A 27,304-nucleotide genomic window follows, 5' to 3' on the forward strand; every position below is an offset into this window, starting at 1 on the left:
CATTCCAGCAAAGGTGCCAACAGGGGCAAGGCCTGGATGGCAGGCCATGTTTCCTTCCCTCTGCTCAGCTCGTGTGGACAAAGCTGACCTCGGTGTGGCTATGGGGACGGGGCAGTGATGGCCTGGCCTCAAGGTGCCTGTGGGTCACTGGGAGGGGCCCTCCTGCCAGCGGGCTGGCTCCGGGCCTCTTCTCCTTCCCTGGGGCAGGGCAGACGGGCCCAGGGTGCTCCCCAGGAGGACAGGCGTGTTCCAAGGATGGGTCGCTCCCTCGGGAATCCAGGCGAGCGCAGGGCCCAGACAGATTTCGTGAGTCCACGTTTATTAGGAAAAGCGTCACAATTAAGAGTCAAAATCATACTGTGAAACTCATTAAAACACAGATTCCAAATCACCTTAAATTATTCTGATTTCTGTGAGACGTGACGCCCGGGAGGAGCCCCTGTCCCATGCAGGGACCGTGACAGCCTCACGCAACTCCTCGCCCAGCAGCCGGCCAGGGGACACGACGGTTCTGTGCCTCTTTCCAGCTGCTCGGACCTGGCGGGGAGCTGAGGCGGGGGCCGCACGCGGGGCGGGGAGTGAGCAGGAGAAGCTCCCAGTCCAAAGTGGGGGACATTCCACCCCCAGGGGAGCACTCTGGGGACCGCGGTGGGCTGGTCCCTCCTGCCGGAAGCCGTGGCCCAGGCCTGGGGCCTGCTGAGCGGGGCTCCGGGGCCTCCGTCACGGGCATCCTTGAGTTGGCACGGGCTGGGCCCGCCCTGCCCTGCCTGCCTTCTCCAGGGGTCCTGGGTTCGAGTCTGAGGGTGTGGTACCCCCAGACCCTGTCCAGGCTGCCCCTCTGTCTCCTCTCAGGAAGCCCCCTAGGGCCTACCAGGGTGGGCCTGCACTCCCCGTGCTGTCTCTTGGCCGTACGTGGGGCGGACCAAGTGCCTCGGGTGTCCAGCCTGCGCCCTGCCACCGTGTCCCAACTGCCACACGAGTGATGTGGGGTCCACGGTGTGGTCTCAGAGCCGAGAGGGGCCCCCGAACCCAGCCGAGTTCTAGTACCCGGTGGCTGGGGAGAGGCGGCCTCAGGGACCCTTTAAGAGCAGGCTCTCAGGGCAGCGTGGCTCACGGGGGGGTCTGGGGCCTGCGAGGGAGGGGCCAGTGACCCCGGGGGGGGGGGGGGGCCCTGCTGGGTGGGAGGTGGGCCCGGCCGCCCGGGGCTCCTCCGGGCCTTCCCTCGAGGGCCTGGGGCCCCGAGCCCCCATCAGGACCCCTCCTCGGGGCCCCTGCGGGGCACAGTCAGCTGCTCGTAGGTGGGCAGGGCGTTGCCCGGCAGGAAGAGCTCAGGGTTGGTGGGGCCGCAGGGCTGCACCTGAGCCCCGCCCCCGCTGGGGGGGCGGCTCCCCGGGGGGCCCCCGTGGTGCAGGGACAGCAGCTGCTGAAGCATGTCCGTGATGAGCACCAGCCTCTGGTCCAGCTGCGCCACCTGCGGAGACGGGAGCAGAGGTGAGGCCGGCGGGGGCAGCCCAGGTATGCACGTGGCCTCGGGGGGCCCCGGGGCTCCGAGAAGCCCGGGGGCGGGAGGGGCCTTCGGGCAAACGCGAGCCGCGCCCTGCCCCGGTCGTGCCTGTGTGCGCGCGTGTGTCTGCACTTGTGCGCGAGGCCCCTCCCGCCCCTTCTCCCGAAAGTGGAGCCCTGGGAAGGGCTCGAGGGTCACGGGGTGGGGTCTGCCCTCTGCCTGACCCCTCTGCCCCCCCTACCAACGGCACCACCGTCTTCCCGCTGAGCCAGAAAATCAGGACCCCGTGTGCACCGACCCCCCCCCCCCCCCCCCCACGGGTCAGGCCAGGGTCCCCGGCGCTCTCTCTGGCCACGTGGCCCGACGCTCTGCTTCCATAGTCTGTCCTGCTCTGGGCACTGGGGCTGCCCCTGGTGGACAAGACAGGGCCACCCCGTGAAACGGGAAGCACATGCGGGCGCAGCACGGCCCGGGGCCAGCGAGCGCTTCCCCGGCAGGGGCTGCTGGGTAGCCAGCCAGGAGTGCAGGGCCGGGGGCCAGCCTGGGGCGGCGCAGGGAGTCCCGGTGGGCCCTGGGTTGGGTCCTGCCCGCAGGGAGTAGGCCAGGAGGCGTGCCGAGCCGGTGAGCCGTGGGCCCGTGGGGTCCGGGTGTGGGCCAGGGTCTGGGGTCGCGGTGCCCTTGAGGGTGATTCCTTCCCGGTGCTCCATCAGAGAAGAAATCAGGCCTTCCTTCCGCTGCCTGGGGTACCGGGAGCACCGGCAGGACGGGGAGCGGTGGGGACGGGAGAGGAGGCGCGCAGTTCTACCTGAGGGCTCCGTCCTGGGCCGCCCGGGGCCCACTTCCCCGGGACCAGGCAGAGCCGGGTGCTGGCTGGCCGGCCCCGGGGAAGATGGCTGCGGGGCGAAGTGGCCTTAGACCCCCGAGGGCTGGAGACTCAGGAGCTCGTCCCCAGGGCGGCTGGCTTCCGAGGTGGTGTGGCCGCCCGCCCCCCTCCTGCCCACCCTAGACCCGGAGCTGGAGGGGAGGGGAGGGGAGGGAGGGGACGGTCGAAACAAGATGCAGAGGGGGTCCCTCCTGAGGAGCTGAAGGAGTCCCTTCACCTGAGACCCTGTACCAGGTAGGCCAAGATGGGGGCCAGAAGGAGGAACCCCCGTCCCAGCAGCAGCCCCCCCCATCAGAAGGGCTGCGGGAGGGGCCCTGCCCCTTCCCCAGAGGCAAAACCCAGGTGCCCCGTCTCCCAGCTCTGTGGGGCTGAGGCCGGTGCCTCCGTCAGATGGAGCTGGGTCTGAGACGTAACCTGTGTAAGGTCCCCGGACAGGGGCCTGATCCTCTGTCTCCCGGATAAGTCTGGTGCAGCAGCCCCGGCTGTAGAGGGAAGGGGAAGGGGAGTGGGCTTCTCTGGCCCAGCTGGGGCGGGGCCCGGGGCCGCTCCGCTCAACCACCCCCTGAGCACCCCCCAGATGACCGTCCAACACCCTCGTTCTCTGTAGGGCCATTTGGAGGCCACTGACCGAGGCCCCAAGAAGAGGACTTGCTCACGGCCACCGGCCGGGACCCCCGCCTCTCCCATTTCACCCCTGCGGCCCCCACCCCTGGGCTTCTGTGCTGGGAAGACACGCCTGTCAGGCAGGGAGGGGTCAGGGCAGAAGCGGCCGGTCCTGGGAAGGGGTGAGAGCAGGGGTCTGGGCTGAGCTCAGAAGGCTGAGTGGACACTCACAGTGACCGGGACCGGGGGCGACGCGGCGGGGGGGCTTGCTCGCCGTCACAGCCAAACCCCGCCTCCCTCCCTGGCCCGAGACTCCCGGGGCCCCTCAGTGCCACTACCTGCGGGCGCCCTGGGAGGCCCAGCGGAAGTCACCTGGGCTCCCCGGGGCCTGCACACCGGTGGCTTTGAACAAGGCACATCCGGGCGTGGCCCAGTGGCACTTAACTGGCCGCAGCTCGGGTATCGATCGGTTTGGCATTAATTAAAGCACCAAGTACATTACAGAAGCTTTCACCCTGCGGCACGTGCACATCTGTCGAAGCCCCCAGGTGCGCGTGTGGGTATGGAAGCTTTTACAGGGTGTTCTGGGGCAAAGAGGAAACAGAGGTGTGGCAGGGATGCGGGAGGGGCGGGGGAGGCCGGGCCTCTCCTGGCCGCCTGGGCACCGTCCTGCGGTCCGTGCTGGGGCCGGCAGGGGTGCGGTGAACGGTGGGGGGGCGGTGGGTGGGCCAAGCCTTCCAGAGCCCTCCCGGCCCCTTCCGCCGGAGCCGTGCCCCTCCTGGAGCTCAGTGGCTGGCCTTGGTGCCACTCCCTGCCCCCAGGGCTACCTTGCGCTCAGCGGCTGGCTCTGAGCACCCCAAGTCTGCCCTGTACTCCCCAGCTCCTAGGCCCTGCCCCTCAAGGCTGATGGAGTCCGACACTCTTGTGCTTGGGGGCAGGGCATCAGGGTGGTCCCGGGACTCATGCAGCAGCCCCTTGGCAGGGGCCTTACTCGCCCGGGCCGGTGGGCTCCGGAGGGCCCGAGCTGGGGTGACGGGCGGGTAGCTCCTGTCTGGCCCTGGGCCTGACTCTGTCACCTCCCAGAGAGATGGTCCCCGAGGTGGCCTTGTCCTGCGCTCTCTCTTCTCCACTTGGGCACAGGTGACTTTGTCCCGCTTACACGGTGGAAGGTGACCCGATGAGCACTCAGAGGGCCGGGGTAGCTGCCATGGGCCACAGAGGTGCGTCCACCTGGCGGGTGCCCAGGGGAAGGCCGCCGCGCTCGGGCCCCGGAGCCGCTGGGGCAGATGGGTTTTGGGGATCTGGGACCTCATCCTTCCTTGCAATCTGATAGGGACCGAAAGACTAAGGCCGACAAAAGCGCCCTTGTTCCTGGTCTCAACTCAGCAGACGATGCACGCGGCCCTCGCAGGAGAAAAAAGCAGTTAGAGTAACAGCTAGCAAGAGGGCCCCGGGCGGCTGGTGATCAAACCCGAGGCGACAGGGTTCCTGTGTGATGTGGTTATGAATTTGTTTTCAAAAGAAAATCTTGAAAAAGAGTCTTTCAAGGGAAATTTTTGCAGAACCTGCCTGGCCTTGATCCCAGCCCCAGATCTGCTGATGGCCCTGGCCGCATTGGTGGGAGACAGCCAAGGGGTGGTGGGGGGGGGGCGGACACCAAGGCCCAGGGCTCGAGGGAGGGAGCCCCCTGCTCTGGGAGGCAGCTCGCGGTGCCCTGGGGCCACGGGCGGTCAGGGTCTCAAGGTGGGGCAGGACCCGCTCTCGGGACATCTGAGAGCCGTCTGTAGGGTCCCGGGACGAAGGTCACTTGGGCCCTCCTGTTTGCAGACTGTCCAGGACCCGTGTGGGCTGCAGGGAGTTGGGGGTCCGAGGCTCAAGGCACGCAGGAGTCTGGGGCCCCAGCTGGCTCCACACTGGCTCGCACGCCAGGGACACGCACGGGGACGTGGCTGCCATGACTCAGCCCGTCTGCATAACCTCACCTTTCACCTGCCCTCCATCCGACCTGCAGGCCCCCAGCTCTCCCCCTCCCATGTCACAGATACCAGGGAGGTGCGGGAGTGAAGGCCCAAGGAACGTGGGGGCCCTGGGGCTGCCGCCGGCCGTCTTCTCCCCCCCTCCCCCCCCGGCTGCAGACCTGAGACACCTGCACGGTCCCCGTTCTCCTGGCCCCACCACTGCCGAGCCCATTAGACGGCGAAGCGGCTGCGGTCCAGGTGCACCTCGAGTCCCTGGAGGCTTCCTGGAGGAAGGGGTGTGGCTGGCCCACAGCTGGGGGCAGGGCTAGGAGGCACTCGGGGTAGGGGTAGCTTCCCCCAGCCAGGAGGGAGCCCCGTGCTGGAAAGCTCAGGGCAGAAGCCCGCCTTGCCTGTCCAGGGCCCCAGGGCCCCAGCAGCACCCCAAAGTCTCACCCCAGAGTCTCCCGCCACCCCTTCCAAACACACAGAGCTCATGCGAAGCCACCAACACAGGGTGGGACACGGGGTCTGAGGAGTGAATGCCGACCGGCCCGCCCCATGACACAGCCCGGCCATGCCGAGCGGGACCACGGGCACTGCTGGACGCAGGAAGGACCGAGGGGGTGACACCCCACCTGGGGCCGTGGGGCCACCGAGCAGGTGGTCCCGTCCCCACTCCGGGACTTTTGGGGCCTCTATCCCTGTAGACTGCCACACCTGTGCCCTGCTCCTGTGGGCGTGGCCCCTGGCCCTCGCTCAGAAAGCCGCTGCCTGGTCAGGGAGGGTGGCGGGGGTCACGGGGACCTATGACTTTTGCCCCCTGTGCCCTCCCGCACATGCCGGGCACCCGTGTCCACGCGGAGGTGTTGGCTCCAGCTGGGGTCTGCCTGCCCAGAGCTCTCCCCACTGACTGTGCCAGCAGGAGGGCCCTCTGATGCAACAGCCGTGGTCCGCTGCCCTCTGGATCTGGAGCGCGCCAGGCTCGGGCGGGGGACACACACCGGCACGTGCACACTGCGAGCACACGGCGTCCTGCACTCCCATCTAGGCCTTTCCACCTCTCTGGGCCCGGCCCGGGGAGAGCCCTGCCCCCCCCCCCCCCCCCCCCCCCCCCCCGCCACAGCCCAGCCCAGGCTAGGCCGCCATGCTCCCTGGCTGGGACGGTTGCAGTAGCCTGTCAGCCAGCTTTCCCTTGCAACGAGCTCCACCTCAGTCCCAGAAGCCGCATCCCTGCTGTGGTCCCCCGGCACGTCCCCCTTGGCTTTCTGGCCTCCCCTCCTTCTTCCCTCTTTATTCAGTCCACTCCAGACCTCCGTAAACATGGTGGCCTGTGTCGGGGACGCTCCTGCTGTCGGCACCAGCCACTCCCACCCTTGGGTCTTACCAACATCACCGACCGAGCTTGCCGCCCTCCCGATCCCCCTGAGCAGCACCTAACCTCTTTCCCCCGAGACGCCCAGTGTGGGTTTGTGTCGCTCATCAGAATTAGGCTCCACGCGCCCGGGACCCCCGCCCTTCCTCGCCAGCGCTGGGGGGCTCCAGTGAACGCTGCCGGAATCAACGTAGCGGGTGCTACGGGGCCCAGCCCCCCGGGGACCCTCGGGCCAAGGGGAAGGGGGGAGGCGCGAGGTGTCCCTGCCCGGCGGGCGGCCCGGCCGGCCCCGAGCGCGCATGTGGCCTGCGCTGGGCCCCCGACTCCTCGGGGCTCGGGAGCCCCCTCCCCCACGGCAAGCCGTTGACAACAGCACCCGTAAATCACCCTCTCGGGAGGGCCCGTGGGGCCGGGCCGTCTTACAGAGCTGGGTATGAGTGGGAATAGATCACAGCACTTCGTAACGTCCTAATTTATGGCAGGAGACGGTGTAATTGCGTTTATGGCTTTGTTTTAGTGCTTTCGCTCTTGGAGGAAGACCGACCGTGTTTCTAGCTGCTGGGGTTTACTGCCAGTCCCCGGGGCAGCCGCTCGGCTGGGCCTTTCCGCCCCGCGGCCAGCGGGCGTGCACCCAGCCGCCCCCGGGGGGCGTGCAGGGGAGCCGCGGGAGGCTGGGAGGGGGTGGCTGTGTGCATACAGGTGTGCCGCATAAGTGCGGGGTCCGGGTGCAAGGGGAGGGCCGGGCACCGGACAGGCCGCCTGGGTTCGGGTCCCAGCGGGGTGGGCTGGGGTGGGTCGCTGCCTGAGCCCGCTTCTCCGGGCGATGGCACAAGCCCCCTCGGCGGGAAGCCGCAGGGATTGAAAGGGTTCACGCTCGGGACCCCGGAACCAGGGCCCGGCACCCGCTGAACTCCGACGAAGGGTCCCGCTGGCTCGTGACCAGTGATCCCTGAGAGCGCGTGTTCAGGCGTGCACGTGTGCTGTGCGGACTGAGGCTGAGCCAGGATTCTGGTCGGCGCAGGCCGGTCGGCGGGTGTGTGGGCACACGCGTGTGCACGCACACCCACACCGGGCTTTATGGAGCATGGGAGACTGTGTCGGGGGATGCGTGGGCCGCTCGGGTGTGATTTTACACAGTTCACCGCCCACCAAATCGTCCCCTGCGCTGCCGAGGGTGTGAGTGTCTCTAGTGGGACCTTGAGGCCCCTGGGCCTTTGCACGTGCCAAGGAGGTGAGCGCCGGTCCACAGCCGGCGGTGCTGCTGGGACAGCGCGACACAGGGGGTGAGCAGCAGGGGCCCCATTCGGCGGGGGGGCTCTGCGAGGTGCCAGGTGTCTTCCAACAGGAACTCGTGGCCACCAACACGCGTCGTGTCCTTCCGCCCTCTCCCAGGCCTTCTGCTTGGGTGAACACCGGCCCAGAGAGGCAGGAGACACGGTAGCCACTGCGTCTCGGCCCCAGCACCGGTGTCACGGGGGGCTCGATGGGTGGGCACTTTGCTAAGGTGAGTGTTTTGGAGGCCGCGGACCAGGGCCCCTGTCCCAGCCCCTGTCCCTTGCGTCGCCTGCTGTGCCGTTCGCGCTGCAGGGCGGATGGAGGAGGCCGCGCACATGGAGGACGCAGGTGGCCTGAGCCGGGTCTCGGCCGGGTCCTCGGCGTACCGTGACCGGACGGTGAGGGCCTGGTCAGTGCCACTCTCCAGGCCCCTTCCGGAGGCCTGCCTGGGCCTGGCTGGCCCTCGCTGAGCACGCCGCAGGAGCACGGGTCGCCTGCCTCTGAGAAAGTCCTGCTCCCCGCCCACAGACACGTGCTTGCCTGGGGGCGGGAGAAGGGGGGACCCCCAGCACCGCCGGGCTCCGGGCCGTCCGCCCACGGGGGCCTCAGGATCATGGCGCAACCCTGCACACCCAGCCCCAGGGCATCCCTCTGCACAGACACCCCCAACTCCAGGCCCCAGCTCCGTGCTCCCCGCAGGGACTCCAGGACCTCGCCTCCGCCGGCACACGGATCTCACGGGGTCTCGGCCCAGCAGGTCCCAGAGGGCACTCGGGCTCCAGCCTGCCCCCAGCCCTGTCCTCCCAGCTCAGACATTCACACAGTACAGCGCTCCGTACCTCCCACCCGCTGGGGCCCTGAATCCAACCCCTGGCCTCTCCTTCTCCGACACCCCAGCCTGGCCGGCCGCGTCGCTGGATGGGACTGTCATAGCCACTTGTCACCCACGGGCTGGGCCGTCTCCCTTTCGCCCGAGACAGCTGCCAGGCCGAGCTTCCCCCCGCGGACCTGTGCTACCGCCCCCCGCGGAATTCCCGGAGTGAAAGCGAATCTTCTGCAGCCCCCTCACCCAGTCCTCCCTGATCCTCTTCTCTCAGACCCTGAGCACATACGCCCCTGTTGGTCCTGCCCCAGGGCCTTTGAACGTGCTATTCGCTCTGCCACCACGTCGTATAACCTCAGCTCCACTGTTGAGAGCAGACTTCCCCGACCTTTCCAGCCAGGAGCCTCCTGATCTCACTGCTCACAGTTCCGTTTGCACCTCTCCCCGCCCCGCAAAATGTCCTAGCGTGTTGGTTTACGTGCTCGTGGCCCCTTCCACCAACCGAAGCCTCCTGAGGCCAGGCCTTCGACCACGCTGTCACTGTTGTATCCCCAGAGGGTCTCCCAGAGCCTGACATGTAGTAGGTGCCGGGTAGATACACGTGGCATAAAGTTGGTGCCTCACAAATACTGCTGGCTGAGCAAACGAGGCCCCCTGACGTTCTCTGGGGGCCCCAGTGCCAGGCAGGGGGGACAGAGGTCCCCCAAACCCAGGGCTTGCTCTGTCTCTGGAGCAGGGGCCAGGAGCACTGCCGCCACTGCTCTCAGGCCTTTTCATTGTCATTGATTTACAAGGGCTCTTTGTATATTAAGGAACTCTGTCCTTTGACACGTACATCCCGACCGGTTTTCCCTAGTGTGCTATTTGCGTCGTGAATCAGTTTGTGGCAATCGTGAATGTTATGTTTTGTCTTGCCGTACAAAAGTCTTATTTATCTGTTTGCTTTTTCACGCGGTGGGCGTTATCCCTCTTCCCCTTTCTGGCTTCTAGATTTCTGTGCACACTTGGGTGGCCCTTTCTTCCTGGCGCTTTTTTGGATGTGCACTTTACCCGCAAATCTTTGATTTGCATGGGACTTAGTTTGAACTAAGGTTTCAGTGCTGATCCTATCGATGCACCGAACTTTACTGAGTGGCCTTCCTCTTCCCCTCTGCACGCGAAGGCCCTTTTTACATACGATGTTCGTTACGCCCCAACCTACCTTGCCATCTGCGCGAAGACCCTAATAATGGCGGCCTAACAACGCGCTTTGCTCTGGGTCATTCCTACACGGCAGGGCTGTTCTTTCTGGAGGTGGAGAACCTCGGTAGCTCCGTCCCCGGGCCCAGCAGAAAGAAGAGGCCTCGAGGGGAGCGGGGACCAGCTCACCGGGACAAGGCCAGTGCGCTCTGCCCTTGGCCCCCGCGGCCCGAGGGATGCGTTCTTCTGCCCCCACCCGGGGGAAGCCTGTCCTCGGTCCCACCGTGTGGTCCGAGCCCATCGCCCGCCCTGCCGGCCCCGGCCTCGGAGCCCCCTGTCTGGCCCTGCTCCCGCCCCCTCCCCCCGGCCGTGAGGAACATCCTCCTGGGACCCCACGTGGCTCGTGCCCTCAGCTCGTCCACGTTCTGCCATCTCCTCCACGAAGCCTCCCTGGGTTCTGTCCTGCATGCAGAGAACTGCCCCCCAGGCCCCGGCCCCCGTCTACCTTTCCTTTCCTCCAAAACTCGTGCCCACACCACCGGCCTGTTTCTCATGGGTTTTACTTCCTGTCCCCCCCCCCACCGCCCCGGATGAAAAGCCCTGCAGAGTCTGTGGGCGCTGCGCTGTTCGTGGACACAGTCCGTCCTCCCGGACACGCAGTCCCCTGCCCTCCCCCGCGCCTTCGTCGGGGACGACACATCCACGGCCCCAGCCAGCCCCACTGAGGCCTCCGTGACCGGCTTACAGCAACGCTTCAGGGAGGAGAAGGCTCCCGGCGCAGAGGGGGTCGGGGCAGAGTCGGGGGACCCGGAAGGGGGGCCGGGGCGGTGGGCTGGGGGAGACCCCGGGTGGGGCTCGGGCCTCCCTGCCGGGCCGGCCAGCCCCCAGCGGGGCCTCCGGGGGGTCCCGGCAGCGGAGGCCAAGCAGGGGCCGCCGCCCGCCCTGCCCACGTCCGGCAGCCCTGGGCCGGGCCGACGGAGCCGCCCTGCTCGGGGGCCGGGCAAGCGGGAATGTAGGGCAGGCTGGAAACGGGGGCTGGGAGCGAGAGGCCGTGTTTATGTTGGCGGTGCAAACGCCCCACCTGCGTTTGATTCTCCCCCGCCTCCCCCCTGCGCTGCCCCTCTGACGAGCCTCAGAGTCCAGGAAGCCAGGGGGACGCCGGGCAGGACACTTTGTACCTGGAGCCAGCGGCGGGGCGGGGGGGGGGGGGTGCCTCGGCCGAACCCCAGGCCGGTGGGAGGGTGATACCCCGCCCGGCGACGGCTGGCAGGTGGGCAGGGGCTGCCGGTGGCTCTGCTGGCCGTGTGCTTTCTGCCACCGGCTGCTTCTGGTCGGGCCTGGCCACCCCCACGCCCCCACCCGGCGGGGCCCTCGGCCGGGGCCTGGCGTACGGGAGCCCTAAGCCGGCCAGACTCCGGGCCACCTAGCGGTGCCCCCTCCAGGCTCGGCTCACCCTCTCTGCAGCTCTCCATGGCCAACAGACCTCGCCTCCGTCCTCGCAGCCCATCGTGGCCCTAAGCGCAGCCCCCTGGAGGTCTCCCTACTGCCCTCGGAATGGAGACACGGCCCCGCCTTGGCCACAGGGCCCCTCACGGTCTGGGCCCTGTGTCCCACCTCAGTCCCTGCCCCTTCATGCCCCAGGCTGGCTTCTTCTGGTTCCTTGGATGCGCCACAACCCTCCCTGCCTCAGGACCTTTGCACCAGCCGGTCCCACTTCCTGGAATAGTCCACCCCTCCGCAGAGCCCACGGATCCTTCTCCTTCTTCTGCCCCGGGCACCGCTGGCATTGTTTGCTTCCTCAACATCTGCCTCCCCGAAAGCAGGGACAGGCCATCCCTGACCCCTCACCGGCCGGCTGACTCTGGGCCCAACGGGGAGGGGACAGCTGCGTGGGGCAGCTGAAGGGGCCCGTCTGGGAATGGAGGTCCCCGTGTATGTGGTTGGGTCTCCTGGGGGGCAGGGTCTGGCTCCCCTGGACAGTCCCTCGGGCCCATGAAAGAAGGAGAAGGCCCCAGCGTGTCCCCCAGGTTCCCAGCACCTCACAGCTGCCTCTGACCAGTTCCCTGTCCCCCAGCTCCGGCCACACCCACGGCCCGGAGCGTCTTCTCTGCACCCCTCTCTCAGGCCGCGCTCCCTGGCCCCGCTCAGCCTGGGCCCACGGGCTCGGGGCCCGTGCACCCAACCCCACCTGCCCGGCCCCGCCGGCCGAGCCCCCTCCCCAGTCCACGGCCCGGCCCGGCTGGGGCTTCTCGTGGTCTCGTTTCCCAGCCGGCCCGCTCGCAAGGTGCGCGTGGTCTGAGTGCTGCCCCCAAACGCGAAGACGTTTCAGAGAGTTGTCCCCTTGGACCGGCCGCCTCACCCGGCTCCTCTCCCCTCCCAGGTCACCTGGCTTTTCCCCCTGCGGCTGTACTCGAAGGCACCGACGTCTGCACGTGGACAGACTCCCTCCGCGCCAGGTCTTAGCATAAATGGTGACGGGAGACGCTGCGGCTCTCCACTGGCTTGTTTTTGTTCCACACGGGTCTTGGGGTTGTCTTGTGGAAACATGTCCACGGAGCCTGCTCCTGGGGGCGGCCGCGCAGGGAGCCTGTTCGTGGGGCTCTGGGAGAGTCACGTGGCCGGTGGCGGGGAGGCTGAGGGCTCAGAGGACAACCCCCCCCCCCCCCGCCTCCATCCCCCAGCTGTGCAGGCTCCGAGGGACTCAGGGGAGGGGGCTCTGCTCCGGGAAGTGGCCTTCTGGGGGCCGTGGCCAAGGCTGTGCTCTGCAGTGGCCCTTCCACGTGGCCCCCGCACCTGCCTTTCTGCTCCCACTGGCTCCTCCTTGGCCCGGGGCTCACAGTCAAGCCTTGAGGACGACCCTCCCCTCTTGCTAAAGGGTTCTTCCTCCTTTATTCTGGGGACTGGGCTGCCCCGCAGGTGGGGTGGGCCTCCTGCGACCCCGCCTCCGACATGCCCTCGACCCCAGAGACCACTGGCCCCCGACAGAGCACTTTGTGTCCTTCGGCCGTCTCTCACCTTCCCCACCCCCTTGCCACCAGGAAGGATCGTTTCTGCCCGACACCTGTCCCCCTGGCCGCTTGGCTAAGCCACACACTGTGTCCCCTGCTCCCCGGCCGCTGCAGACCCGGGACAGTCCGCCCGCATCCGGCCCGGGGGTCCCCCAGAACGCTGCCGGCTTGCACCCTGCTGGCCCACTCACCTCCCACGGTCTGCCGCCTCCCCCAGAGCTCTGCGTGCCCTTCTCCGTCTGCACCTCGAGGACCCGGGGGAGAGGGGTCCTCTGCCCTGGCCTGTCCTCGGGCTGTCCAGCCACTGTCCGAGGCCGCCCCGCAGAGAACACCAGCCAGGTTAGCTCTCTCCCCTCTCCCCAGGTCACCGGCATGCCCCTCCCTCCACCAGCAGACTCCCCATCACGGACAAGCAAAACGAACGAAGCCCTCCCTTGACTTTGCCCCGTGGCCACAGCCCCCCCGTCTCTCCTGGGAGGTGCTGTCCCCTGTCCTCTGGGCCCAGGCCGGGCAGCACCTGCATCCAGCACCACGCACGGGCCTCCTGCCTGCTGGGCCGCCTCTGCAAGACGTCAAGGCGTCCGGGACTCAGTGAGTCCTCTCTGGGCCCGACGTCTCTCCCAGGCTGCTCCTGTCCAAGATCCCTGCTTAGGTAAGGGGTCAGGTCAGAAATCCCGGGGCCTCCCGGCTCCTTGCTCTCGGATCTCTCATGTGAACCAACCCCAGAGGCACCAGCATGGTCAAGGCTGGACACATTCGGGGCCCAGCAGATCGATCTCGAATCTGAGCCTCCTTCCTGCCCGCCATAGCCGTTGCCCTGGGCCGAGCCACCAGCAACCCACCGCATGCCACGGCCGCCTCTCACCTGCGGCCCCATAGCCACTCTTAGACCTCAGGAGAAGGGCTTAATATAAGGGCTCCCCACGCCCTCAGCGCCAAGGCCAGGGTCACCGTCGTGGCCCTGATGCCCATCACAATCCGGTCACGTCTTCCTTGCTGCCCGTGCCCGATCGGCTCTGTCTTATGGGCCTTCTGTGCAGGCTCAGTCCTGCCACGGGGCCTTTGCACCGCTGCCTGTGAGGCAGGCTCTCCGCTCTGTGAGCTTCAGGCTGCCTCTGCCGTCCTTGAAGCATTTACACAAGTGCCCCTCTCAGGTACCACCCCATCCCGGCATGCCTGTGACCTATCCGCTGCCCTGTCCTCGGTCCCTGTCACCGTTTTGCCGCCCTGTCTCCTTTTGTGTCTCTGTCCACTGCAGATGGTCAGCTCCTTGAGGGCGGGGCTCGTCGCAGCTGCTAGGCCAGGGCCGGGCGCATAGTAGGTGCTTCGTGAAGACTCGTGCAGAAGGGGCCACCAGAGGCCGGAACTGTTCAGGTCGGCTCCAGGGAGGGTGACCAGCAGAGGGGCTGAGGGGCTCGGCCCGCGTGTGTGCTCATGCACGCGTGCGTGCATGGGTGCACACACACGAGCTTCCGCCAGAGCTGTGCCGAGGGCCACACCGGCTGCGGGTGAAAGCTGGGAGCTGGCACCTGCAGGACTCAGGGGTGGCGGCCGGGACGGGGGTGCGGGAGGGCTAAGGTACAGGCCGGCCCCCCCCCCCGGTCCCCGGGGGCCCTGCCTGCTCTCGAGGTGCCAGGGTGTCGGGTCTCACTGCCTCTCCCGCCTTGGTCCTGGCCCGGAGACAGCAGCCCCATGACTCAGCAGCCCGGCGCAGGCTGCAGCTGTGGCTGAACTAGACGGGCAGGCAGCCCCCGGCCCCCCGGCCCCCCGGCCCCCCGGCCCCCCGGCCCCCGGGCCCCTGGGCTGGGACCCAGCCCGCGGCTGCTCCCCACCCCCACTTCCTGCTCAAGCTCCTAGGACAGGATTCCCTGAATTCGCCGCCCCCTGAGGCTGGAACCAGGTTGCAGGCTGGGCCCGAGGGCTCTGGGCTGGGGTCCCAGATGGGGGCCGGGGTGGCCGGGCCTGGAATCTGGCATCCAGCCCCTTTCCTGGCACCTGCAAGAGCCTGTGGGGAGGGAGGCGTGGGACGTGCCCGACGGCAGGGCCGGAGCCCCCTTCCGGAACCTGCCTTCCTAGGGAAGTCGCAGGGGTTTCCTCCCCTGTGGGCTCAAGCCCAGTGTCCTGCCTGGAATGTGAGGCCTTGCCGGGAGCTTGGGGTGTGCCTTCCCCACGTCGTGGAAGTGACAACGCCCTCCCAAGGCTGTTCCCTCCTGGCTCGTGAGGCCCAGGGCCCTGAGCCAGAAGCCCCCTCAGCCTGTCCTTCCTCTGCCCGACACTGTCTGCCTCTTACACAGCCCTCGGGACGGGGAGCTCAGTATCTCATGGGTAAGCCCAGCATGCTCGCTCTGTCTGGGTGTTGGGGCAGATCCCTCCACGAAGCACGAACCCAAGCCCCGGCAGAACGGGCAGATGGGCCTCCGGGAGGCTTGGGCTGGGGCGGGAGCGCACAGGCAATTCTCCGAGGCCTCCCACAGCAACTTCTGGTCCTCCGGCCATCAGAACAGCGAGGGGCCCTCCAGGCTCGCCTGTCCTCTCCGCCCCCCCAACCGCCCCCTCCCTGGCACCTCGGTGCTGCGCCCGGCACCCTGCCCTGTGCCTTGCCCGCGCTCTGCCCACTGCCCCCCTCCAAGTCCCTCACCCTTCACGGCTCAGCTTGGGGTGGTTCCCACCTCGCCGGGTCTGGGCGCCTCCCCGGGACCCACCCCCCGGGGACGTGTGGCCCCGGGGAGGCCTGTGCTCTCACCTGGCCACAGCCAGGCACAGCAGGTGCTCGGTGTCATGTGTGGGGGCGGACCCGAGCCTCTGTCCCCCCGCCGCCCCGGCCCGGGTGCCCAGGCCCTGGCCACGCTCCCCGTGGCTAAACAGGGTGTTGCTGCAACCCCTCCCCCCACCCCCCCCACCCCCCACCGAGACCGACTCTCTGGGAAGCGGGTGAGGAGGTGGGGGAGCAGGGTGGGCGGGCAGGAAGTTGCCGGGGCTCCAGGCCAGGCCCCGAGTGCTCCAGCCCCATCTGGACAGAATTGGCCGGTCCCGCGCCCTCTCTGCTCCCAGCACCCCTCCTTCCCAGGCAGGCGGACGTTCCCGGCCCTCCCCTCCGTCCCCGTTCCCTGGCCCACCTTCCCTACTGTTGCCTGAGGTCCCTCCCTGGGGCCCCTGCCCTTGGGGTTCTCGCTGGCTCCCCCGTTCTGCTGGCTGGGTGTGGCCGACCGCCTGGTCAACAGCCCGACCCCACCACCTGCCAGCACGGGCCCTGGCCTTCGGTCACCTCTCCTGGCTTTTGTCGTGGCCTCTGTTAGCCACGCGTGGGAGGGGCGCTCTGAGAGGCGGTGGAGGGGTGGGTCTGCCCGTCCGGGGCCTGGGCCAGTCTCTCGACCCCCTGCCCTGCAGTCTCGTCCCGGTCACGGGGGCAGGTGGTGGTCAAGTCATTTTCAGTCACTGACGGATGACAAAGTGCCATGGCCGGGAGGGCAGGGGCCCAGGGCAGACCCAGAATGTCGTGGCCGTGCCCGGGGGCCCATCCTGCGGCACGGGTGACCCACGGATCAAGGTGGTCTTTACACAGGTGCCGGGAGAGGGCACAAATCCCCAGAGTTCCGGGCTCCTGGTTGGGGCGGTGTCCCGGGAGGGGAGCCTGGGGGGCAGGTGGGGGGCCTGGCTCTCAGCCTCTGCCTCCCCCCTCCTCCCCCAGCCTGGACGGACACCGGGAGGGCTGTGGCGAAGGTGGGGCCCCCCAGGCCAAGAGAGACCGTTTCTGGACACAGGGGCCTCCCCTAGTCGAGTTCCCCGGGGTTCCGGGGTCCCACCCTACCCGGGGCGGGCACTGCAAGGCACTGGCCCCGGTTCCGTCACTTTTGGGCCTCGATCCGCTGGCTTCTCCGGAAGCCCACGGGCCGCCCGCCATTTGGGGAAGGGAGGAGGGGCCAGGGCCGGTGGCAGGCCCTCCACATGCCACCTGCCCGCGGCGGGGAAGGGAGGCCTGTGCTACCCCAGGGCATCCACCCACCCTCGGCAGAGGAGTCTGCATGGGGGCCGGGTCAAAATGGAAAAGAAAGGGACTTCTCTGCATCCTCACGGCCCCCTGGCCGGGCCACCCACGGCCCCTGTGAAAGTGACAGAGCCACTTTTGTCCCCCTGCACTCTTGTCCCCACCTCAGTCCAGTCTCCACACCAAAGCTGTGACCTCAGGAAGCCCGGCTCTGACCCTGAAGTGTGTGGCCACAGGGCCGGGGCACTGGCGGGGAGAGATTCGGGGTGTCCTCGGGAGGCCGGAGCGGAGTGGCGGGGGTTCCCAGGAAAGCCCACAATGCTCGGAAGGTGAGTGGAAGGGTGGGGGAGGCGTCCACCCAGGAGGGAGGTGGGGGGCTGGCCGGGGGCCCGTCTGGCCTAGGCTGACCTGGGAGCTGATGAGAAATTCAGGCCCCAGCCTGCGGCTCCCAGCCCGCCCTTCCTGCTCCTGAGGCCGGAAGGAAGAGCTCTTGGGGACACCGGGGCTGGGTGGGGGGAACCCACACTGGCCAGACCGGGTGTGGTCTGCAGGCCTCTGGGAGGACGTGGGTGGCCCACTGTCACAGCCTGCAGGTTCCCCATTCGTGCCCAGATCCAGGGGCCTTGGAGACCATCCTTTGGTACCCCTTGGGTCACATCTCAGCAGAAGCCCCCGTGCCTGTCAGCCTGAGTTAAAGGCGGGGAGGGCGTCCCCACTAGTGAGCCCTTCTCTCTCATTGCTGTCCCCTCCCACCGAGCCCCAGCCCCCGGCTCCCGTCCAGGGACCTGCCAGCTCCAAGTCTGCACATGTGGCTTGAAGTGCCTGCCTCCTTACCTGCTCTCCTGCTCTTCTCGGACCTGGCAACACACCCTCACCTTCCCCCTCTGAGCCCCTGCCCTCTGCTGACCAAGCCCTCTTCCTCCTCCTTCCCCTCCTCCCCAGGAGGAGATCGTCAGATCTTCCAGTCTCCCGCACCATCGCTCCCTGCCTCCGTTAGGGAGTTTTCTCACCGTCAGCAAGCGAGGCCACTTGACGAGCTCCCGAGGGTGCTATATCCCCCATCCCTAATTCGACCCCAGACGCAGCCCTTCAGCCTTCCAGCTTTCTTGTCACTTGACCTTGGTATTTCTAAATCAATGCTTATATTACGATTCCTTGCGTTTGCAGTTTTAGATGTTATCTAGCAACTGCCTAACATGGACGACGAGAGATCACGATTTCATTTTCACAACCCCTGCTCCTACCACTCCCCTATCCTCTCAATAGAGTTATATTGCAATTCCAGGCTAAGTAAGGATTTACTGTTTGCGTTTTATGTAAAAATTACGCAACTTTATATGCCTACGTAAATGAGGTTTTTACTTGAGTCATGTGGTCTTCTATGATTACGACTTTTTGTTTTGCCTGGGGTTAAGAGTTGCCTTCATGTTTTGTTTAACATTTTTAAAAAGATTTTAAGTAATCTCTACATCCAACGTGAGATTCAGACCTACAACCCCAAGATCAAGAGTTGCGTGCTCTACTGACTGAGCCACACAGGTGCTCCTGTTTTGCTGAATTTTTAATGCATCTGTCACTAATTCATTCTTAAACTTTCTGCCAGAATTGTAAAGCTTCTATTCATTCAGTTGAGAACACTAGCAATCTATCAGCTTCATAATGTTTTTTTCCTGGAAGTTTCTTCCTGGAGTCCTTGAAAGACTGGTTGTTCTCCAGGCCTGCTGAACAACTGTAATATCTAGAACTTCTTTCCCTCTCATGTTGGGAATTTCCTTGGCCAGTTGGTCTATCTTTAATTATCTATCTATCTATCTATCTATCTATCATCATCATCTATTTTTTGGTGTTGGATTCTCCTGGTTCTTGGAGCCTATGCCTTTCTTTTTTGGTTTTCTCTTCATTTTGCTGGAGCATATCCTCAAGTGACTTTCTGAGAAAAGGCACGTGGTAGGTAAAACTTTTGACTGTGCGTGTCTGAAAACGTCTTTAATCTACTTTCATACCCAAGACTTTGAGTGTAGAATTCTAGATTGGAAATATTTTTGCCCTCAGAAGTTTAAAGGCATGTCTGCATTATGTGCTAGTTTTCCGCATTGCTGTTGAAAACTCTGATGACACTGTGATTCACTACACTGTGTATGTGACCCACGTCTTCTCTCTGGAAACCTAGGACATCCACTTTATTGCCGGCGTCAATGAAATCACAACCTGGGGCCCTGATGAGGACACTTGGGGAATTAAGGAGAAAAGAGTAGAAGTCTTACTTCTCAGCATAAAAGCGTTCACTGAGTCCCGCTTGTCTTTATCGCGATGGCTCACTCTCCACCCCAGCTGCTCCTGGTGTCCCCATATTCAGAACCTCTCAGAGCCAGCTTCTCCAGGGGCTAAGCCTCCTGTCTCTGGCTGGACTGGGGGACAGGCAGTACCCGGCTTCACGGGCTGGGAGCATGTATGGCCGGGGAAGTGTCTGCTGCTCGGACCATCTCCAGTAAACATCCTCTCTGTCTTCAGTCCCCTCCGGCAGTTGGGAGGCTCCCTGGGGCACCTGACTGCGAGCCGGCCCGGGGTTCTGGGCTGGGAGCCTGTCCACTCTCGGTGGCTCTTACTCCTGCAGGGCATAGTGCCAACACTCCGGGTCTCCAGAGGTCCTTCTGCCTCCCCATCTCTACGCTTTTGTCTCTCTTTTCTTCCCTTCTGATCACTTAAGCCCTGTTGATTTATATTTTAGAACACTTAAATGCCTTTACTGTCGTTTTAATGGGGTTTGGAGGGAGTAGAAATAAACACACGTGTTAATTTGCTGCATTTAACCAGAGGGTGTATAGTGACTTCTCAGCCGTCTTCATCTGGCTTGTGGTCCCTGGCACCCACCGCTCTGGTTACCAGTGGCCTCCCAGTGGCCAACTCACCCTGTCTTCTGCCCTGACTTCTCGGAGTTTTCCTCTGGGGGAGGGCGGGTCCCCCCACTGAAGCCCTCCAGCTCCCGGGACCCCACTCCCCTGGGTTCTCTCTTCCAAGCCCCCCCTCCCCCGGGACCCCCTTTCTCTGCTGGCCATCGCCCGGTGGCTGCCTCACTCTGCCCCTGTCTCCGGCCTCCCCACGTCCGCACGCTGGTGGTTCCTGGTTCCTCAGGGCCAACCACGCCGTGGAGCCCCAGCCCTGGCCTCACCACACAGCCATCTGCTCCACTGCCGTGTCCCCTCCCCTTTCCTCACCGGCAATGTCCACTTCCCACCTGAGTTCCATCTGGGCTCCAGACACATGTAGGATTTGCCCTGGACAGAGATGTCAAGCGGTGCCCACGGCCGTTCTCTCTCTCTCCCTCTCTCTCTCCCTCTCTCACTTTCTCACTCTTTCTCTCTTTACTAACAGAACCAGGAATTAAAGGGGTTGTGTGCCCGCCTGGAGTAGAGGTTTGGTTTCTCAGGGGCCCCTGTAGCGACTTGGGGCGTATGTTACATTCTGGTCAGTGGACGTAAGAGAAGCTCATACAGGTGGCCTCTGTGCAGGGTCTTGTCCCTCCTTCCTGCTGCTGGAATGCAGATGTGATGGCGACTGTGGGAGCAGCCCCTGGGGGCCATGAGGCGGAAGATGTGTGTTCTGGACCAGGAAGCAGGCAGAGAGCAGAGTCCCGGGGCTTCCTGTGGTGCGACCCCGGGGGTGGCAGCGTGCTCTCTGGATTAGGTTACCACTGGTGTTGTTGTCTTAGCGACAGCCGGGACCAGTCCCCTGCCCTGAACCCGGTCGGTCCCCTCTGGTGTCCCCGCCCCATTCAGCAAAGAGCTCAGCAGCATGTAAGCCAGCGCAGGTCCCCTCCAGTCTTACAGCTTCGAACCGTCCTGCGACTTCCCATCAAAGTCCGAACTCCTTACGGGGGCGCTGCCGGACCCCGATCCGTGCTGCCAGTGCTCCGCCCTCCCCCGTCCCACTGGCCTGGGTGCCACCGTCCCCTGAGCAAGCCAGGCTCTCACCCCAGGACCTCAGGACTGATGTCCCTGGCCCCCGAGTAAAGGTTGGTTGAATGACGTAGGGAACAGCTGAGCAAGTGACATAGTGCAGCCTCTGCTCTCAGAAAGCGCAGGAAGCTTCCAGGGCTCTGGCTGGGGTCAGAGCCTGGCCGTCAGCACCACGAGGTGCCGTCAGGGCCAAGGGCGGCTGTGGCAGCCCTGCCTCGCTCCTGGATGCCTGTGCGGCTCACGGGCCCCTCATCTCGTGTCTGCCACAAGCACCCCACTGCTCACTCGCTGTGCGCCCCTCTTCCTCCCCTGGTCCTCGCTGCTCTGCAACCTTGCGCCTGCCGGGGCGCCTGCGGGCTCCTTGCCCGTTTCTCCCTGGACCGAGCTTCCCGAGACGCGGTTTTGTGCAGCCCCCCCAGCACCTGGCACCGTGCCTGGCACGCGGGAGGCGCCCGACTCATGGGTCGGTGGACCCGGGGTGGATACAGTTGCCCTGCACCCCTCTCCGTTCCCCCGGGGACCCGCTGGTGGCGGGCCGGGCGGGCCCCCCGCCCCCCCCGCCATCTGCACCCTGTGGGCACCTGGCCGCAGATCGTGGGAGCAGAGGCAGGAAGGGCTCAGAGGCCGGGCCTGGCTCAGCCTCCAACACGGCCGTCCTCCGGAGTTTCCGTGACTGTCTGTGCGTAACCGCACGGCGGTTTCCATCCACGTTGCCAAGTGGCAGCCGCCGGGCCTGGCCACGGGTTCTGATCCCCAACAAGCCTGCTCTCCGTCAGGCGGCCCTGGGAAGCTGGGGAGCACCGGGGGCCCGAAGGGTTAAGCCGCCCTCCACCACCCCGGTCTCGAAGGCCGGGCCCTCTTTCCTTCCAAGTCACAGCTGACGTGAAATGGAGCCTTAAAATGCAGCTGACACGGAAAACAATAGCGCTCCCTCGGAGAGGTTCTGCTGTGGGCTGGATGGCCCCCCGCCCCCCAATAATTACTCAAGACATTGGCATGAGCCAGGCCTGGTTAGGTAACAGGCTGCTTGCTCTGGAGACTTATAACTCACAGACAGTACACATGATCTCCGCAGACAACAAAATCGTTTCCAGGATGGCGGGGAGGGCGAGGCCTCAGGGAGAGGGTACGGGGGCAGGAGGAGCCCAGACCGGGCCCGGTGGGGGTGGGCCCGAGGGAGGGCCTCCAGGGGGCCCCAGGGATGCAGCCTGGGAACTTGGGAGCTGGGGAAGCTTCTGTGGGGAAGGCACCGCCCTGACCCTCGCCGCCCTGACCCCCCGCCCGCACCCCAGTCCCTGAGGCGTGAGGCCACCCCGGTCCGGTCCTCTACCGAGCAAAGCGCGGGGGATGCTCATTCATACTGAAGTGTGAAGGTCCAACTGTGTTGGGAGAATTCCCTCCTTCTCTGCAGAAGATCGTTAATTGTCCGTCTACTGTCCGCGGCCCCCATGCACATTACTCCCTCAAGGGCAGGTCCACATACTTTCCCCCGGGTTCCCAGCGCCTAGTACATAGCAGACATTCAGAAAATATTTGTCGAAGACGACATCTAACCCGAAGAAGGAAGGGCCAATGGCGTAACTTCAGGCACATGGGGAGGGGCCTCCTGGCAGCAAGTGCCAAAGGGACTCTGGCAAGCGGATGCCTGTGGACGCTCCTGCTGCCCTCAGCGCCTCTTTCGGACACCTGGGCCTCCGGAGTGCTCCCGCAGGAAATGCCCGTTTCCCTGGAAGGATGCTGGGCCGCGGCGGGCGGAGGACTCAGAACGTGTGGGCTGGGAAGGCCCTGCCTCGGCCTCCCCTCCCCGCCGTCCAGGTCTGCCCAGCAGCCCGGCCGCAGGCCCAGGCCTGGGGACCCACGTCCGGGGCTGCGGGCGGAGGGAGGCTCCTGCGCGGGCCTGGCCTCGGACGCGGCTTGGGGGAGCAGCGCCTCCCGCCCTCTCCGGACCCGTGTTCCCCTGCGACCGGCTCTGGGCCCTAGGACACCCCTCCCCAGGTCCCTCTGACCTCCGCTCGGGCCCAGGCTGGGGTCCGGCCCGCCACCCCTCCTGCACTGTCCCCAGCCAACGTGTGGACACGGCACGGGCCCACGGCTCCCCTCGCCGGGCCCCTCTGCCGGGCAGAGCCGGCCTCTCTGGACTCCGGCTGTCCCCGCCCCGAGCGCCTGCCACCTCGCTCCGACACTCAGGCCCCAAGAATTTAGGGGCGCCTACGATGCAGCAGCGGGGGGGGGGCCTGGTCACCCCGGTGATGCGATTTACGTCCCCGACCGGCGCAGTGTCCAGCGAGGTCAGAGTGGAGTCAGACCAAATGCGGATCCCGCGGCTCTGTGTGGCCCAGGCCCGGCTTGCTCTCCTCCCCTGCAGTCCCCTTGCAGTCCCCTGGCTGGTGACCTCGTCCAGAAGGGTGACAGCCTTCTTCAGGTACCAGCCCTACGCTCGCCCCTCTCCGGCATCTGCCTTCAGCTCGGACCTCTCTGGGCCTCACACGCTGACTGCCGCAGGCAGGTGCCCCCAGGCAGCAGCTGAGGGACGTCACGTCCTCCTCTCTCAGGCCGTGGCCCTGCCTGGGAATCACAGCCTCCTCCTCTCTCGGGCTGTGTGGCCAACCGGAGCCTGGTGGCGGGGGGGGGGGGTGCCTTTCCTGCTGACGGCCCTGCCCCACCCCCTGACCCAACCCCTCCCCAGGAATGTGTTTGCCATGAGGTTTCTTCATTTAATTGACTTTAGACACGTTTCCTTGTCGGGGAGTGACGACTGAGCTCTCACACCATTTATGATTCTCGGGCCTCTGATTTTCCGGTACAGCTTCACCATTATTTTGATTCAGTCCACAGCGGTCTGTGCCCAAGGCTTAGTCCCCTTAGAGCCAAAAGGTCCGTGGTTCCCCACCCTGTGTTCTGGTAAAACCTTTATCAGCGTGACCCTCAGCTGTCAGATGCCCCGAGGCCCCAGGTCACCTTCTGAGCTCACCCCACTCATTCTCCCGGGCGGCCTCCCCAGCCGCCGCTGTCCCCCGTTCGCACCCAGGCTGGGGCCACCCCACCTTCTCCCTGCCCACCTCCGGGGCCTCCTCTGTCCTGGTTTCTCCCACATTTTGCTGGGGCACACTCTCCATAAATTCGTTTATTTTTAAAAAATGTGTATTTATTTTTTGAGACAGAGAGAGACAGAGCATGAGCAGAGGAGGGGCAGAGAGAGAGGGAGACACAGAATCGGAAGCAGGCTCCAGGCTCTGAGCTGTCAGCACAGAGCCCGACACGGGGCCTGAACCCGCGAACCACGAGATCATGACCTGAGCCGAAGTTGGATGCTTAACCGACTGAGACACCTAAGTGCCTCCATTCTCCGTCACTTTCTGAAACAAGGTGCAGGAAGTAAATTTTATGAACTCTCGGGGTCTGAAAACGCCTTCATGGGATGCTCGCCCTTAATGGATACTTTGGCTGGGTATAGAATGGTATTTTCCTTCACAAGTTTGAAAGCGTTTCTGTAAGTCTCTACTGAAGACCAGCCTGCAGTTTGGTAGGTCACCCACCCGCTGGTTCTTTAAGAAGATTTCCGGGAGTTCCAGGGTGGAAGCGGGTGAGCACACCACAGCTCCCCCCAGGTTCTAGGTGCGTTCCTCCTCCCGTTCACATTTCCCCCCCTCGGCCGTCTCCCACCCCTTCCTGGAAGGTCTGGGAGTTGGGTGGTAGGCAGCCTTGGATTGAGTCACCATGCTTCCTGGCTATTCCCACATCTCTGTCTTTATTTCACTTCCTGGGACATTTAATTCAACCATTTACCAAGCTTTTAAATATTTTCATTAATTTTTTTAAAGTTTATTTACTTGAGGGAGGGAGAGCAAGAGAGCAAGCAGGGGAGGGGCAGAGAGAGAGGGAGAGAGAGGGAATCCCAAGCAGGCTCCACAAGTCAGCGCAGAGCCCAACATAGGGCTCAGCCACACGAACCGTGAGATCGTGACCTGAGCTGAAGCCAAGAGTCAGATGCTTAATGGACTGAGCTACTCCGGTGCCCTCATTTGCCAGGTTTTTAAAAAGTCCAACAGCATCTTTTACATTTCCAAGAGCTCTTTCTGGTTTCTATCTGTTTCTCTTTCATAGCATCCTGTTCTGGATTCATGATTACATTATCTTCGGGTATTTCAGAGAGATCTCATAAATGCAGATGTGTTTCATATAGCTTCACTGCCTTACGTCCTTTGGGGTGCCCTGCCGTCCTCACTCTGAGTGGCCCCCCCCCGGGTGTAGCCCCATCTGGCGCCTCATCTCCCTCACCCCACTCTCTCCTTTGGCCTGTGCTCAGCCCTCTACTTCCACTCAGATCCACAAGTCAGGCTTGTTGCCTCTGCCTCGGGGCCTTTGCACATGCCACCCCCCATCTGCATCCCCCTGTGTAGTCTCATTTCTGCACATGCTTTGTGTTTAGATCACAGGGTGCTTCTGAGACAGGTCATGTGCCCCACCCCCAGCCCTCTTTACAGCACTCAGCGTGGTTCTAAAGACATGGCCGTCCCCACCCTCCCCCACCTCCTGGAGGACAATGCTCACGGAGGCAGGGTCTGGTCCACCTTGTCTGCTGCTCATGTCAGTGTCCTATTGCTGCTGTGATGAGTCACCACACACTTCGGGGGCACACACTGGCTATCTTGCAGCTCTGGAGGCCAGGAGCTCACGGGGCCAAAGCCAAGGGGTCACCGGAGCTGTCCAGGGGCAAACCTGTTTCCTGTCTTTTCCAGTTTCTAGAGGTGCCGCTTCCTTGGCTCCCAGCTCCGTCCTCTGCCTTCACAGCCAGCAGCCTGTCATCTTATTTCCTCTCGGACCTTTGCCTCCGTCATCACACCCCCTCCTGTGACCTGACTCTGACCTGTGTCCCTCTTGTAAGGACCCCTGTGATGCCTCTGGGCCCACCTGGATAAGCCCAGGTAATTCCCAGCTCGAGATCCCTTCCTCAGTTGCATCTGCAAAGTCTCTTTGCCATTCGAGGTGCCAGGGAGGACAGGGACATCCTGGGGGCTGTCATGTGACCACAGTGGTCATATGTACTCACAGAGAAAGGACACAGTGCCAGTGTAAGGTAACAGATCTCCTGTAGGGGACACCTCCAAGACCAGCCAGGTAAGCGGGGGAGAGATTAAGGTGAGCAAGAAGGTGGCACCGGGGGGACATTGAGAGGAGGGGGTCAGGGCCCACCTCAAAGCCCCAGAAGCCCTGTGAAGAGGCTAGAACTAACAGGAAGGGCAGGGGACACGGTTGGTGGCCATGGGGCTCAGCATGATCCTGTCCTCACAGGGCTCTTCTGCTGGCCACTCCTCCTGGGTGTCCTGAGGCTCTCCACCTGTCCTTTCCTCTGGCCCGGCTCTGATGACCTCCCATCCCCTCTGAGCCAGCCTGGCCAGCCCCACAGGGGTGAGCTCACACCCAAGGAGGGCAAGCCGAATCAGGCTTCAGATTAGAGCTGATGTCCTCGGGGAGGCTGAGGGACTGGGCGTCTGTGGCCGGCACAGAATCAAAGCCCCGGCAGTGGAGGTGGCCGCGGAGCAGGGGGAGGACCCCAAGGCTGAGGCTCCAGAGGGACACAGGATGAGGGGCAGAGCTGGTGGGGAGCAGGGCGCGTTGTACAGATCTGCGGGAGGGCACACGTGTGCCCAGAGTGCGGAGCAGGAAAGACCAAACAGAACCAACACGTCCAGGAACCCGCGACATCGTTGGCGACTTCAGCACCTCGTCAGAGGCTGACGTATCACAGTGGGAAAAACCAACCAACAGAATAAGGGTGTAGAGGAAGCAAACAGCTCTGCTAACAAGTTCAAGTCGATCGGCAGAACAGCCTTGGCTGCCTCCACACGTGCACAGAACGGTCACGGAGGCAACCTCCTCAGACCCCAAAGGAAAAGTCCACGCATTCTCAAAAGGCCGTGCCCTGAAGTAAAATGGGAAATCAGTAACAAAAAGGGCGAGACGAAACTGATACACAGGGAGGCTTACAAAATACAGCTCTAAACGACGCTTTGGTTAAAGAGGAAACAAAAAAGCAATTCGATTCAACTAGAAAGATCCGCGATGGGAGTTATAACACATAGAAACCCCGGGGGATGCTTCCAAAGGTGTATTCAGAGGAACAGTGATAGCAGCTTTGGAAAATCAGCAAGGTTAAGGATAAACGTGCCAAGCGTTCAACTCAAGAAGCCAGAGGAAGTACATGAAAACACAGGCAAAGAATGAGCAGGAAAGGATAAAGGAAGTTATTGGCGGAACAGAAACATTTTTATGAGAGCAGAGTTGACCGAAAAACCGAATGCTGGCTGTTTGTGAAGGGTCGGTGACACACGTAAGCTTTAAGCAAGGAGCAGAGGAAGAATGGGGAACGGGAGGGGAGGAACGGTTACAGGTGCAGACTGCACTGAGGATGTTACGACCCACAAAACTAAAAACTTGATGCGGTGATAACCTCTTAAGGGAAGAATGACCCAAAGTGGCTCACGAAGGAGAAAATCTCATTACACAAAAGCCCGTTGGAAGAGTTGAAATGATAGTCACGTGCACTCCTCCAGCCAGTTTTACGCCCGGTGTTTTGGGGGTGATTTCTACAATATTTCCGAGGAGCGGGAAACCACGATCCCACACAAAGCATCCCGGTGCCCAGGAAAGATGGGGGGCGTCGCCTAATGTACGAGGCAAAACCAGGCACCAAACCCAGGCAAAGCCAGCTGCCCACATAGAACCCCACCCTGCCCCGTACGGCAGGGGACGGGATC

The 27,304-nt window shown here is 64.0% G+C and overlaps 1 protein-coding gene across 3 annotated transcripts in view; it reads right to left on the bottom strand.

The window, feature by feature from the left end:
- Positions 1–302: 302 nt before the first annotated feature.
- KCNQ1 (potassium voltage-gated channel subfamily Q member 1) overlaps positions 303–27,304 on the bottom strand; it is a 320,612-nt gene continuing 293,610 nt past the window's right edge. Inside the window, exon 16 of one of the 3 annotated variants that reach the window (XM_043582001.1) lies at positions 303–1,471. In XM_043582001.1, the coding sequence (XP_043437936.1) occupies positions 1,250–1,471 (222 nt within the window). In that variant the 3' untranslated portion in view covers positions 303–1,249. Of the gene's footprint in view, positions 1,472–2,799; positions 2,870–27,304 lie in introns of those variants that run through there. The other 2 variants (XM_043582003.1, XM_043582004.1) reach the window with 2 other exon arrangements.

This window comes from Prionailurus bengalensis, chromosome D1, assembly GCF_016509475.1.
Source record: "Prionailurus bengalensis isolate Pbe53 chromosome D1, Fcat_Pben_1.1_paternal_pri, whole genome shotgun sequence".
NCBI lineage: Eukaryota > Metazoa > Chordata > Mammalia > Carnivora > Felidae > Prionailurus > Prionailurus bengalensis.